The 13282-nt window shown below is 43.1% G+C and overlaps 1 protein-coding gene across 1 annotated transcript in view; it reads left to right on the top strand.

Annotated features, from left to right (window-relative positions):
- Nucleotides 1-10711, top strand: part of DCUN1D4 (defective in cullin neddylation 1 domain containing 4) — a 455220-nt gene extending 444509 nt beyond the window's left edge. Inside the window, exons 10-11 of the mRNA XM_085642111.1 lie at nucleotides 9258-9360; nucleotides 9948-10711. Coding sequence (XP_085498237.1) covers nucleotides 9258-9360; nucleotides 9948-10003 — 159 coding nt within the window. The 3' untranslated portion in view covers nucleotides 10004-10711. The remainder of the gene's footprint in view (nucleotides 1-9257; nucleotides 9361-9947) is intronic.
- The last annotated feature ends 2571 nt before the right edge of the window (nucleotides 10712-13282 follow it).

Below are 13282 nucleotides of genomic sequence, written 5' to 3'. Positions count from 1 at the left end.
CCTGGACTTGGTCCGGTTGGTTCTGGAGCGTGTTGTCAGCCTGGGGATGGAGGATCCTATCCTTCCTAGGTATTGGCTTTCTCATACTATTCAGTTGTTGCTTATGTCTACAATGTGGGCCAGCGATTTGTGGTCTGTGTGCCACATCGTGTATCCCGCCTTCAAATTTTCATTCAAGATTCCGGAAGAAGAAAGAAGAACAAATGATGCTATATGAACAGATCGATGGATTGATGAAGATGGATATTTCGTAAGGGTCCGTAGGGGACAAGGAGGGAATGAGGAAATATGAATTTTATGACCAGTTATGTCCCCTATCTTAGACCCCAACGGCTCCATGTACATGCTACAAGTACATGTATGTTCCCTCCATTTCCAGCTATGAAGACGCAAATGCATGTGCGTCCAACGTCAACATGTCCTCTTTCAGATCCGCCATGAATGGGTCAAATATTCCATTCCTAAGTATGATTGGCCACCGACTTTATATGGTTCACTTTTCTAGTTTTACAGTTCAGGCGAGTAGGCCCTGAATTCTGTCATCAAGCCTTTTCCTGCTTCTGCCTCTGAAATGCTCCAGCTTGGACCTGCATCCGTATCCATGAACTTTGTCCTACTCCCTGCGCGGCTAACGGTGCCTGACGCGGCCTGTTGCCTGCCAAAAACTGTATTCAGCCTTCAAGTTATCTGCTCCGCTCCTCATCCAATGCATTCCTGTCTAGTAGTTTAGGTAAACATCCTTCCAGCTACCGAGCAAAGAGCTCGGCCTCGCCGTCTTTATGCAAGTAATTCATAGCCCCTGTTACCATGGAAGATTCCTGCCCCCTCGCATCTCATGTAGACACATAGACGCTTGTACATGCACTAACAGTCAGTATAGAATAGATTCCGTCCGAGAGACCTTTCCTTTTGGATAAAACAGTTCCTTAAACAAAGATATTAGATACGATTTGGGATTAGGTTGACCTGACCCCCCAGACTTCTGTCTTCACATGTAGAGCTAAATGTCAATTCCCCTTCACCCCCTAGTTGCACGTCAATCACACGTCATGTGGCTGCGCGCGCATCTCTGCCAAATATTTCTGCTGACACTGCAGGATTCTCTTATGGATCCACCCACTTGTGACATAATTTTAAACGACGTTTCTAGCATACGCCTGTATTTACGCCTATTTTCATTACGTATGTGTATTCTTATCTGTATTATCAGCTGTTACGCCTCCTGCATCTGTCTTAATGCAATGCTTTTCATATATATATTGTTACTTGTCAATAATGTATTGCCTATCCCTTCCTGAACCTTCGTGGTGATGGAATAAGATTGCCTGGTTCGAACTATAATTCCTTTGTAAAGGAATAAAGCCCTTTTCAGAAACCTCTAATACCACGGATTCTGCCTCTTATTTTGACTGAGTTATTCTTACTAGACTTTACCGCATAAAAAAATAGTACAGGTAATTTAAATATTTACCACACTGTAGGTCTTTGAGTGTTCCAGAGGGTAACTTGGTCTTCCCTCACCTTGGGAGGATCTTTTGCTTGTACAAGCTCATCCCGTAGGTTCTTACACCTCTTAAATGCAAAGAGTGGAGGTTCCCATTGTTTATCTGCACCATCCAGAATGTGGCAGTTTTTTCTTATGATTTTTTGTACAGTATTTGAAACTGTTGTATATGTTGTCACACACACAATTCTGTTTGGTTTTTCTTTTTCGGTGTTTTCTAGTGGGGCTTCATGATTGTTATTCCTAGCTCTCTCCTTGGCCTTCCTTATCATTTTCTTGGGGTAGTGCCGGTCTAGTAGCTTCTTCTCAAGGTTTTCTGCTTGTTCTGTGAAGTTGTCTGTCTCTGAGCAGTTTCTGCGTACCCGGAGAATTGGCCCACTGGTAGGTTGTTCCGCAGGGCTTTTGGATGATAGCTTTAATACAAAAGTAGACTATTCTTGTCTGTTGGTTTATTATGTACCTTTGTGCTGATGCCATCTGCAGTCATGCTGATGTCTAGATCCAAGAAAATTGCATGATCTTTATTAATGGAGTGGGTGAATTTTAGATGTTGATCCTTTGTGTTGACCCATTCTACAAAGGCTCTTGCTGTGTCCTCATCCCCTCGCCAGACAATTAAAACGTCGTCAATATAACGTTTCCAGGTTCTTAGGTGTTCAGTAAATGGATTGCTTTATTTGAAGATGTGATCCTCCTCGAATTCATGTACGTATAGGCATGCCAGGCTCAGGGCGAAAGTACTGCCCATTGATGTGCCTGTGATTTGATGGTACAACACTTCTTCGAATTAGAAAAAGTTCTCTGTTAAGGCCACCTCCGCGCATTCCATAATGAAATGTTGTGGAGTCAGAAAATTCCAGTTCCACGACTTCTAGTGTGCGTCTCTGGGATACTAGTGTACAGTGCCTCTATGTCCATGGTGATAAAGAGATCCTCGGTGTTGTTGGTTTCTAAATCTCGCAAGAGGCAAAGTACATATTTCGTGTCTCGCAGGTAGGATGGTGATTTTTGTACAATTGGTTTAAGGAACCAGTCAAAAAAAACGGTGAGAGAGGCTCGAGGATGGACCTGATGCCAGAGACTATCGGTCTTCCCGGTGGGGGCATCTTCCCTTTATGTATTTTGGGAAGGGTATAAAGTCTAGGTGCTCTGGGGTTTTCACTGACAAGGAAGTCCGCCTCTTGTTTCGTGATCCAGTCATTAAATAGTGCCTCATAGTAGGAAAGTGGCTCTGTATATACTGTTCCCAAATAGGTACAATGTGTACAGAGTCCACAGTCCCCAGAGGTTTGGCAGAGGCTAAAGTTAGATATAACCTTACTCTCTAAAGTGGTAGCTTGGTCGAGCAGTAAGGCAGTATCAGAGGACAGTGTAAAGCATTTGTTGTACACACTCAGTCAGCAAATGGTCTCACACACTCAAGAACTAAACTCTAGGCCAATGGTTTGTATATAAAAAATATATGGTTGTTTTATTTTAGAACCAACAATAGGTATCAAAATATATTTTGTCAGAATGAAATGCTTTAGTTAAATACTTTTCAATAGGCAATAGTCTTTTGAATGCAATAGTTACAGTTTGTTGCAATTGGCAACACAATTCAAACACAATTATACATTGAGCTCAATGGGAAATTCTAAGTAAATGCAATTGATTACTTTTAGGATTACTTTTCTAACTCCAGGACTGGATCCCAGATTCAGTCCTGGGACAGTTCCTCGAAACAGGTGAGTAAATACGTTTTAGTTACTGTTGTGATTTTTAAGCAATATTTTGGTATTTTAAAAGTTGACACTTGAAAACTTTTTCTAATAAAATCACCAATGTTATCCTATGGGAGGAAATTCACTTAGCAGGTAAGTGAGGTTATGGTTACTTTTTCTAGCTTAGTTTTGGATCCTGGATCCAGCACTAGTGTACTACCTGTAAGCAGTTGAGAGAATGCGTTTAGGTTGTACAGGCGGTTTTTAACGAATATTTGTAAGTTTGCAAAATCGACACTTAGAAACTTTTTCAGCAAACACCAGGCAATGTTATCCTATGGAAGGAAATTCAAGTTGCAGGTAAAGTATGTTCTCGTTACTTTTGTAATCCAGTGCTGGGCTCCTAGGCTCAGTCCTGGGACATCTATCTAAAACAGGTAAGTAATTACGTTTTCACAGTTGATACGATTTTTAAAGAATATTTGTAGTTTGCAAAAATTGACACTTGAAAGAAATTTCACAGAAAAACAGTCAATGGTTTCCTATGGAAGAAAATTGAGTTAGCGGTAAGTATGGTTGTAATTACTTTTCAGGGTCAGGATCTCTCCTAATAGCAGTTGAGTATTTTCGATTTTGTTACTCGGTTGATTTTAGGTGAATATTTTAAAGTTTAGAAACTCCACACTTAGAAGAATTTTCAAGTGAAACCAGTCAATGTTACCCTATGGAAGAAAAGTGAGTTATCGGCTTTTGGGTAAGTACTCGACTGGCAGAGTTAAGGTTCTGGGCATAGACTCCGGGGTCTCCCTGGGTCAGGTAAGTACAGTTGTTACACCCTCAGCGGCACAGGGGCAGCCGGGTGCAGAGTGAGGTAGGCCCAATGTTATCCTATGGGAGGCAGCGGGCCCGTGGTTGGTGGCTGCTGGCTAGCAGGCCACGTGGCTGTGGGAACTGGGCTCCTGGTCACTTGCTCAGGGCAAATGGGGAAGTAGGTTAGAGTAGAAGTTGCACTGCCAGGGCCACTCGGGCGGCTGGGTGCAGGGTGTTTTTGAGCCGTCGGTCGCTCAATGGATTGCAATGGAGAAGCTCAAGAACAAACAATGGCTGCAAGCTCGGAGACGAAGATTCTTCAGAGAGGTAATTTGGGTAGTTGGAGGATAGGTAGGTACCCAGGAGTTGGGCACAGGGGGGCGCCGGGTGCAGGGGGTGCCTGTTGGTGTCGGGGAAATCTTACCCTCTGTTGATCGCGTTTGGGGGGGGGGATCCCCGTTTCTGAGGCTGTAGGCGTTGTCGGGAGCATCGAGATGGGTCCTTGGGTGCTGGATTCGGGGTCACAGTTGCCGGGGGGACATCCTCGTGGTCTTTGTCCACTCCAGCACAGGCTTGGCGGGTGCAGAGTGTGCAGGGTTCGCGGTTCCTGGCTGATGCCAGGGGTCAGTTACTTGCTTTGAGCAGTACCACTGCTTGTGAGAGTCCCAGATGCTCAGAGTCACAAGGTAGCCAGGTCCTCTGGGGTTGGTGAGGTTGCTGGCCACAAGAGATGCCTGGGATTTAGCAGGAGCAGGTTCGAGGGTCGACAGGCCGTTAGGGCTGGGGCCAAAGCAGTTGGTGTCTTCCTCTTGTTAGCAGCTGCACGGCAGGTCTTCTTGATCTTCTTTGCTGTTTCAGAATCTGGATCTGAGGAAGGAAGGTTCAGGGTGCCCCTAAATACTACATTTAGGGGCGTTACAGGTAGGTAAAGGGCAGGGACCTATGGGTCCCTGCCCTGGGGTGGGTACACCCCCTATCCTGCCACTCTCCTGTGGGAGGGGGGCAGTAGCCTAGTCCTGATTGGGCAGGGCTTCCCATCTTCAAGATGGCGAGAGCCCGGAGATGTGCTTCACCGTGCCTCCCCCACCTGAGGAGTGGTGTTGGCAGAGTGTGAGCGGGAGCGAAGTATAACGCAAGACTCGGCGTCGAGTGAGAGAGGGTTTTATTTTTAAAGAGTCTCGAGTGTTCGAAGCAGCCAGGGTTTTATGGATCGCTAGGGATTGTACCACCCTCGATGTCTACTCTTGTCCCTGGGGAGCTTCTCTTTCCGGTGTCAGACGTCTCTGGGGTTCGATTCCTGGTCCCGGGGTGGAAGACAGGGGACTCCGAATGGCGGCAACCCAGCAAAGGGAGAGACAAAGACAGAGGCTGGGGTCAATATGACGTCCTTTGTAAAACACTCTTAAGGGACCCGGGGGTGAGGGACACACTCCGGTGCTCAGGTGCAAAAAGAAAACACTCTATACATCCGGTGTGAAAGGGGGAGCAGTGCAAGTGAGGAAGGGGGTCAATTACGTTAACTATGCACAAACGAGGCGGCAAGCAGTACTGATGTTATTTCTCAGCCTTCTCCCGCCTCCCGACCCAACCCGTGAAGCGTTCACAAACCTGGGTCAGCCACGCTCCTCCGTGGGCGCGGCTCGGCGAAGCGTGGGTGCGGAGTTCTCCAGTCTCCGGCTTCTTCTCCTCCTTCCACGAACTCCTTCGAGTCTCCTAGCGTCTCCGGTCTCCGTAGTCCTGCTCCGATCCTCCTCTCACCTCCTAGTCTCCTGCTCCGGTGTACATACACACCCCAAGTGCTTCCTCATGTGGTCTTATTGGTTGGTCGACCGCGTCGTCATCGTAGGGGGTGTGGTTGTCTGGGAGTGTTTCCCAGTTAAAGGGGAAGGCGTCTGGTGTTGCTTCCTCCCTTAGTGACGGCGTCCACTCGTCTCCCTGCGGAGTAGAAAAGATACGGTCCGTGACATCTCGAGCCTCCCACCAGTCCACCCCTTGGATAAGGTCTTCCCCGCTGTCCTCGTGACACAGAGGCTGGCACACCTCCTTTCCTTCTTTGGGGTTTCCGGCCAGTCTTCCCGCCAGAGTGGGGGTCAGAACCGGTAGGGGCCAGTTGCTGAGTACAGCAAGTGACCTGGAGAAGCTCACAAAGGCGGCATGCCTTTGAAGCTTCCCCTGCCCATCCTGGGGGAGGAGACCTAGCACCTCGCCCTGGATGTGCATTGATGCAGGCCCAGGAGAGCGGATGGCTCTCTACCCAGGGGTCCAGCAACATGTCTGCTGTGTGGCAGCCTAGGCAGCCCCTCAGAGAAGACGCGACTTGTAGGTTAGGTTCAGGGGGCATCTCTAAGATGCCCTCTGTCGTGCTTGGTACATTAAATCCCATACTGGCATCAGTGTGGGTTTAATGTGCTGAGAAGTTTGATACCAAACTTCTCAGTCTTCAGTGTTGCCATCATGGTGCTGTGGAGTTCGTGTTGATGACCTCCCAGCACCATATACTCTTTATGGCAGCACAGCACTTACAGTGCCCAGGAATGAACCTGGGTACTGTAGGGGCACAGGGCTCATGCACCTGTACCCACACCACTTGCATAGGGCACCCAGCTAGAAGGGTGGCTGATGTATGCCAGGGCAGTGTGTGTTGTGGGCATGGCACACAGGGATGTGTGCCATGTCGACTCTCTATTTTGTTCTGTCCCCAGACACTCAGCCTCCAAGGGCAGTGTGTGTCTCAGGGTACAGGGCTTCTAAGTGTGGCACAATAAGTGCTGCAGCCCTTAGGGGCCTTCTCTGGGCACAAGGCTCTGGGTACTTAGTGTACCATTTACCAGGGGCTGACATGTGGCCAGAGATGCCAATTGGTTTTAGGTTTCAACACAGTTTTAGGGAAGGAACATAGGTCCTGGGTACCTGATTGGCAGGATCCCAGGGCACACTCAAAGTACATCAGCAATTCAGCAAAAAGTGGGGGCATACCATGCAAGAAAGATGGCACTTTCTCACACTCATCCACCATGCCCTTGATCTTCATGGTAAGGAGTGGTTTTGGGTCAACTGAGTGTCTCGTAGCTGGCTGCATCAGAGAGTAGGTGGTTGCACTCCTCTTGATACATGGATTTATTCATCAGGACAATGGCCCCTCCCTTATCTGCTGGTTTAATTGCTAGATCTGTGTTGTTCTTAAGTCTCTCGAGTGCTGTTCGTTCCAGTTTGGTTAGGTTCTGGAAACCCTTCTCTTGTTTGAAGTTCAAGGGCTACCTTTTGGCCTTGTCTCCTTTTCTTCGACTGCCGAACCAGCCATCTCTTTTCAAATCACCTCTAGTACAGAGATTTTCGAAGAGCTTACCCATATGCTCCTCCCTTCGCCTGTTATTATGCCCCAATGGGACCTTAATTTGAGCCTTACCTTTTTGATGTGTGCACCATTTGAACCTCTACATAGTTGCCCTTCTGGCTGCTCACTATTAAAACATCCTTTTTAGTGGTGATAACTTCTGTCAGGAGGGTGAGCAAACTACAGGCATTGTCATCGCAGCCTCCTTATCCGCCTTTCATTCTGGGCAAAGTAGTGCTCCGCACTAGGGCATCCTTTCTTCCAACGGTAGTAACACCTTTCCATCTGGCTCAATATGTTACTCTGCCCACCTTCTTTGCACCTCTGCATCCTTCAAAGGAAGAAGAGCATCAAAAAGGAAGAGCACCTCCACTGTCTGGACTGAAAAAGAGCATAGTCGTTCCACCTTGATCATACAAAAGAGTTCTGGGTGGACGGCCAACTCTTCGCAGGGTACGTTGGAGCAAAGAAGGGACGAACGGTTCACAGGAGGACCATCTTTTGCTGGGTAATTCTCTGTATACAAATATGCTATGAAGAAACAACCTCCTGAAGGCCTTAGGGCCCATTCTACTAGGCGCGAAAGCAGCCACCACGGCTCTCCAGCGTTGGTCCCGGTTTCTGACATCTGCCAAGCAGCCACATGGGCATCTCTGCACATGTTTGCCAGAAACCACAGCCTGGATTCTCTGGTCCGCCGGGTGGGCCTCTGGCCGCTGTTTCTTGCAGAGTTTTTTATATAGTGCGAACTTGACCCGAATCCAATCCGGTATCAGAGCACTTTACATAGCACCAGTTACGTTACATGAGTTAGGCACGGGGAGATTAAGTGATTTGCCCAGAATCACAGAATGTTCAGCGTCATTACGAGACTCGAACCCAGTTCCCCAGGTCCAAGGTCGAGCGCACTAGCCGTTAGGCCAACTCCTCTCCCCTCTCCGTCTTGCAGGACTTCTGAGTTTGAAGCCTTTCCGCAGTCCCTCCTCCAGGGATGGTATTGCTTGGGTATCTGTGCAAAGGTAAGGAATCTGCGGCTAGATGTCTCTATCAGATGGACAAGTTAGTTACCTTCGGTAATGATCTGGTAGGGACGTGATCTAGCCGCAGATTCCTTACCGACCCACCCATCCTCCCCGCACTGCGGATTGGTTTAGTGTCAGGGCTGTTTTCCCTTTCGGGGTCCATTTGTTTTTGGCACAATACGGTGACTCACTTCATGGCTCCGCGCTTCAGGCGTGGAAAGTCGTAAAAAGTAGTGACGTCAGCCCGACACTTACGATGTCACCCAGAGTCGACCAACCCCACCGATCGGCACGCAGGGGTACTGCTATCAAAATCTTCTGGATTCTGCCTGATGCCTGGAAGTTCAAAGGTTAGAAATCTGCGGCTAGATCATGTCTCTACCAGATAAGGCGTTACTGAAGGTAAGTAACTTGTCCAATTAACACGCTCCTCTGTACCCTTTTTTCAGTCGATTTAAATGTGTAAAAATTGTAAAGTACACTTTAGTACACTATATTTACAAAATCTAGTATCGTATAGTGTTTTTAAAATTTTTCACACAAAAAAACATAGGTTCATTTTGGTACCTCTGTCGCCTATTACCATTTTAAAACGTGGACAGAATAAATTTTTGGCTTGAGAGGGCTACTTGTTTACTGGAAGTGGAAGCCACTGTCTTAAACCCTGGGTTAATTGATAATTAACAAGATCTATATTAGCATCCGTAATTGTGTATGGCCTTAAATGCACTTGAGTGCCTTACATTTTCATATTAATTTTTAATAAAACTTTACAATTATTTCAAAATGTTTATATCTTCTTGTATGTTTTTTTAATGTCTGGTTTATAAGTCTGAATGTATGTCCTTTCTGTTTTATTCATTTTATATATTTGCTTTAAACAGCAATCAAAGTATAAAGTGATCAACAAGGACCAATGGTGCAATGTGTTAGAGTTTAGTCGAACAATAAATCTTGACCTCAGCAACTATGATGAAGATGGAGCATGTAAGTTAGAATATTTAATTGTTTATTTGAGTGCATTTTAGTCTGATCTTACCCCTTCTCAGGTGCAGTATTTGTTTTTATCTGTATACAACTTCTACTCCCTACATCGAAGGACTCTCAAGGATACTGAGGCAGTGATTTCAAGATTTTTCTGCGCTAGAGAGTAAATATTGAAGCACAAAATTGTACTAGACTTGAACTTCAAAATTAAATACATTTAGAGCTTGATATGATAACTATAGATGTGTGCACCTTTTTCAGAAACAGTTCTCAAATGTTATCAGAAATTGGGGAAAAAACATTGTGCAATTTTTCTTTCTTGATATATTATCAGCTCTCAGGTCTAGTTAAATTGATTCCATTACAATAGAAGGGGGACCTTCATACCTTGAATGGTTGTCTTTTCAGGTATCTAGATTTTATACAAGCTGGAATGAAATACTTTTGAATCTTAAAGCAATAGATGTGCATCAGGTTCTATTGTGGTAGTGATGGAATAATGTTGTCCCTAGGACGTGGGTTGGTCATATACGTTGATTTATACTGCAATACTGATTTTTAAAACATATATAACTCTTTCTCAACAGGGCCAGTGTTGTTGGATGAATTTGTGGAATGGTATAAAGAGAAACGGATCCCATAGAAAATTTTGCACAGCAGCTTACAAGTCATTGTTACTACAGTTATGTCAGCCATTAGCCATAAATTGCTGTTTGTATCAAAGCGCATGTTGCTTTTCTTTTTTGCACTGTATTCCTGTTTCAGGGAACCTTGGGTGTTCATTATTTGACAGGTCAGCTATGCTTTCTGTGTAGCATTGCTCTCCTTGAAAGCTGCTATGTACTTTAATTGGTACATCTGCCAATGTCCTCACTGTGATTGTGTATATTGCCTTCTAAATTTTGTATATGTGTATAAAAGATGCTTCACCTAGAGATGATTTCTGCTGATATGTATTGTAAAAATCGTTGTTGCCTATTTCTAGTAACTTTTTCAAGAAATATACAATTTCATTATGCTGTATCTTAACTCTAGAGTTTTCAATTACAACAAGAAACCTTTTGACATGACTATTCACCACATGTAATATTCCTTTACGCCCGAAAGTGTTTCTTGCCCATCATTAAGCATTACTTTTTAATGTCATTTATTTTTCTCCCTGTACATATTTTCCTATCAGACGTTAACGCACAAAAAAAAATGTTCAAAGTGTTTAGTTACATAAAATGTAAAGGAAATGTAACAGTATTTTAGCATCCCTTACATTTCATTGGTAATGTTTGGTTTTTGTTTTGTGTACATATCTGTTGGTTTTTGAGTTGCAAAAGTAAAATTGGCAGATCAACCTCTACATTAGCTTTGTGACAATGTCAATTATTTGTAATGACTTATCAAAGCCTTTTTTTACAGCTACACAACTTTCACTTAGCTTTGGGACTTGAATATGTGCATGCATTAGACGGCTTCCTTCTCCTGAATTATCCAATTCTGTAGTAACTAGAAGAACCTCTAATTTTATAAACATTCTGGTTGTGCTCAGTGCCCAGGTAACACATTGACTTCATTAAGCCTCAGTGGCAAGCAAACAAATTAAAAAATGTAGGTGCTTGGTTGGAAAAACTAGGGTTCGTTATTGACAAATTAAGAATCCTTCCAAATTTTGTCTTGTAGTCTTCAAGTTATTCATCATGGACGTACGTTATAACCTGATCAAAATGCAATGCAACCAAAATGTGAAAAATTCAATGCACTGTTGTATGGGGTTTGAGTAAAAGAAAAGAAAATCAAACCTTTTCAGTAATTTTACTATATAATCACAGTAAAAAAGGTCATGTTATATTACCTGAAACTTAATCCTGAATATAACCAAAAAGGCTTGAACCAAGTATATCGGACATTATTTAATTTATGTTTTTAGCTCAGCTCCTTAAATATTGTTTTCTTTCATTAACATACTATGTTTTCCAGCAACAAGACACCTATGGTAACTACGCACTGTATAAATTCACCAATCAACCATGCTAAATTTGCACAGTGAGGGAGTAGATCCACACAAAAAATGAATTGTAGCATTCTTCTGTGTTTGCAGGTCAGTTGAGTTCTCTTCATTATGTCGTTAAGAGAAGGTGAAGCACGGCAGCATGCAGATTATGCAGTTTTGTTCTCCATTATTAATTCAAATTAAGTTTCTTTTGTAATCCCTACCTTAAAACCTTTCTTGGGCATATTGTCAACATGCTTCCAGTCTTACAAATAGAACCCTGCCAAAGATTCCAGCTATTTCTTTTGTTCCTCTTCTTTATATACTTGTGCTGCGTTTCAGAGTTTTACTATTAATATTCCTTTTCTGTAATGTCATGATAGAGACTTGACTCTGATTAGCATGATAGTTCTTTAGCATAATAGTTCTATACTTAGTTAGGCCAACTAGTGGTAGACCTTGCTTTCTAAAATGTTGTTCTCTTCATTAGGCCTTAGTTATTATATTCGATATACATTGATTTTCTATTAATTGCAGAAGTTTACTCCGCACAAAATCAGTAATTTGTTCTTACTTAAAGTCTCCCCAGGCACCATAAGTTTCAAAATATATTTGTGCGAAGCACTAAATAAAGCATACACATTTTCAGCAGCTTTAAGTTAAGTTTAGGTTTTAGTTCTTTGTGTCACATGCAGAGAAGCCTTGACAGCTGTTTTGCAGAGAGCGGTGAATCAAAAGTATTGATCTTTAAAGTGATGTTTGTGTTCAATGTCACATGAATGGGAACCTAGAATTGTCGTGTTGTATGTTTTATTTGCTATGTTTTGTGCAGTCGCTTAGTCAGTAGTGTAATGCTTCAAATATCTAGCTTTCTAAATTGCTCTAAAAAGTGTGCCTAATTTTTCTGGCCTTCTACCCAGTAAATACAAGACAATGCTAGTTAAATAGATTTTCTATCCTAGAGGATTCACATAAATTATTTTTTCAGTAAAATAAAAACTCCATCTTACATTAATTCATGGTGATTTTTTTTCCTTCAATAAATTAGTTCCTTCATCTTTCTGGAAAGGAATTTCTGGATTTTTTTATTATTATGTTTTCTGCAGGATTTGTAGAACTAACGATTTCACATCAGTTCTTATAGATTTATTTGTATTTATTTAAAGAATGGAGGGCCCGCCGTGTTATCACAAAATGGAGAAAAAAAAGAATTAAAAAAAAAAAAAAAAAAGGAGGGCCAAATTGGAGATGCTGGCACGAGCATCTTCATCACTTTAAAATCTATTTTGTACATTGTGCTAAAATGACCAATAAAGTATCTTTTCATAGACTCAAATAAGAATTTTTTACGGAGCTGAATTTTGTGACAAGGATTTTTAGAGCATTCAAGCGCTCCGTTCTGCTTGTATTTTCAATTTGTCGTGTCCTAAACTACCCTAACCCTAGTAATTTCAATCACACTTTTACCGCCTTGGCTACTGCAGGGACTCAGGCTTTTACTGCAATTAAACGCATTGCATTTATTTTTAGACATTTCTTAACGAGTTGCTACTCCATTCTGAACTACATTTACCTTGGATCTTACCCTAATTGGATATTCGTATGTTTGGCAGTACCTTCTGCGCCTCTCGCTTCTGAAGGATGAGCAGCAGTACCTTTACTTTCTATTTCAATCTTGAGGCTGCACAGGTAAAGGTCCATCTGCAGAGTACCTATAAGATACTTTACAAATTGAAATCTTCATGAAGCTATTTTCATTCCTCCCCAACTTTAAATGTTACAAACTCTGTGAAAGACCAGGTTTTTGTTTTTAACAGTTTTATTTGCATTTTTGCACCAAGGTACATACCAGTTATCAAGCATAACACTAAGATGGTGGCACAGATAAACATTGGGATGGTGAACATAAACAAAGGAGAAGAAACTAGCTTGCTGAGCGGA

This window comes from Triturus cristatus, chromosome 2_2 (genome assembly GCF_964204655.1).
Source record: "Triturus cristatus chromosome 2_2, aTriCri1.1, whole genome shotgun sequence".
NCBI lineage: Eukaryota > Metazoa > Chordata > Amphibia > Caudata > Salamandridae > Triturus > Triturus cristatus.
Note: the sequence above shows the minus strand (reverse complement) of the source record. Positions and strands in the feature narration are given on the sequence as shown.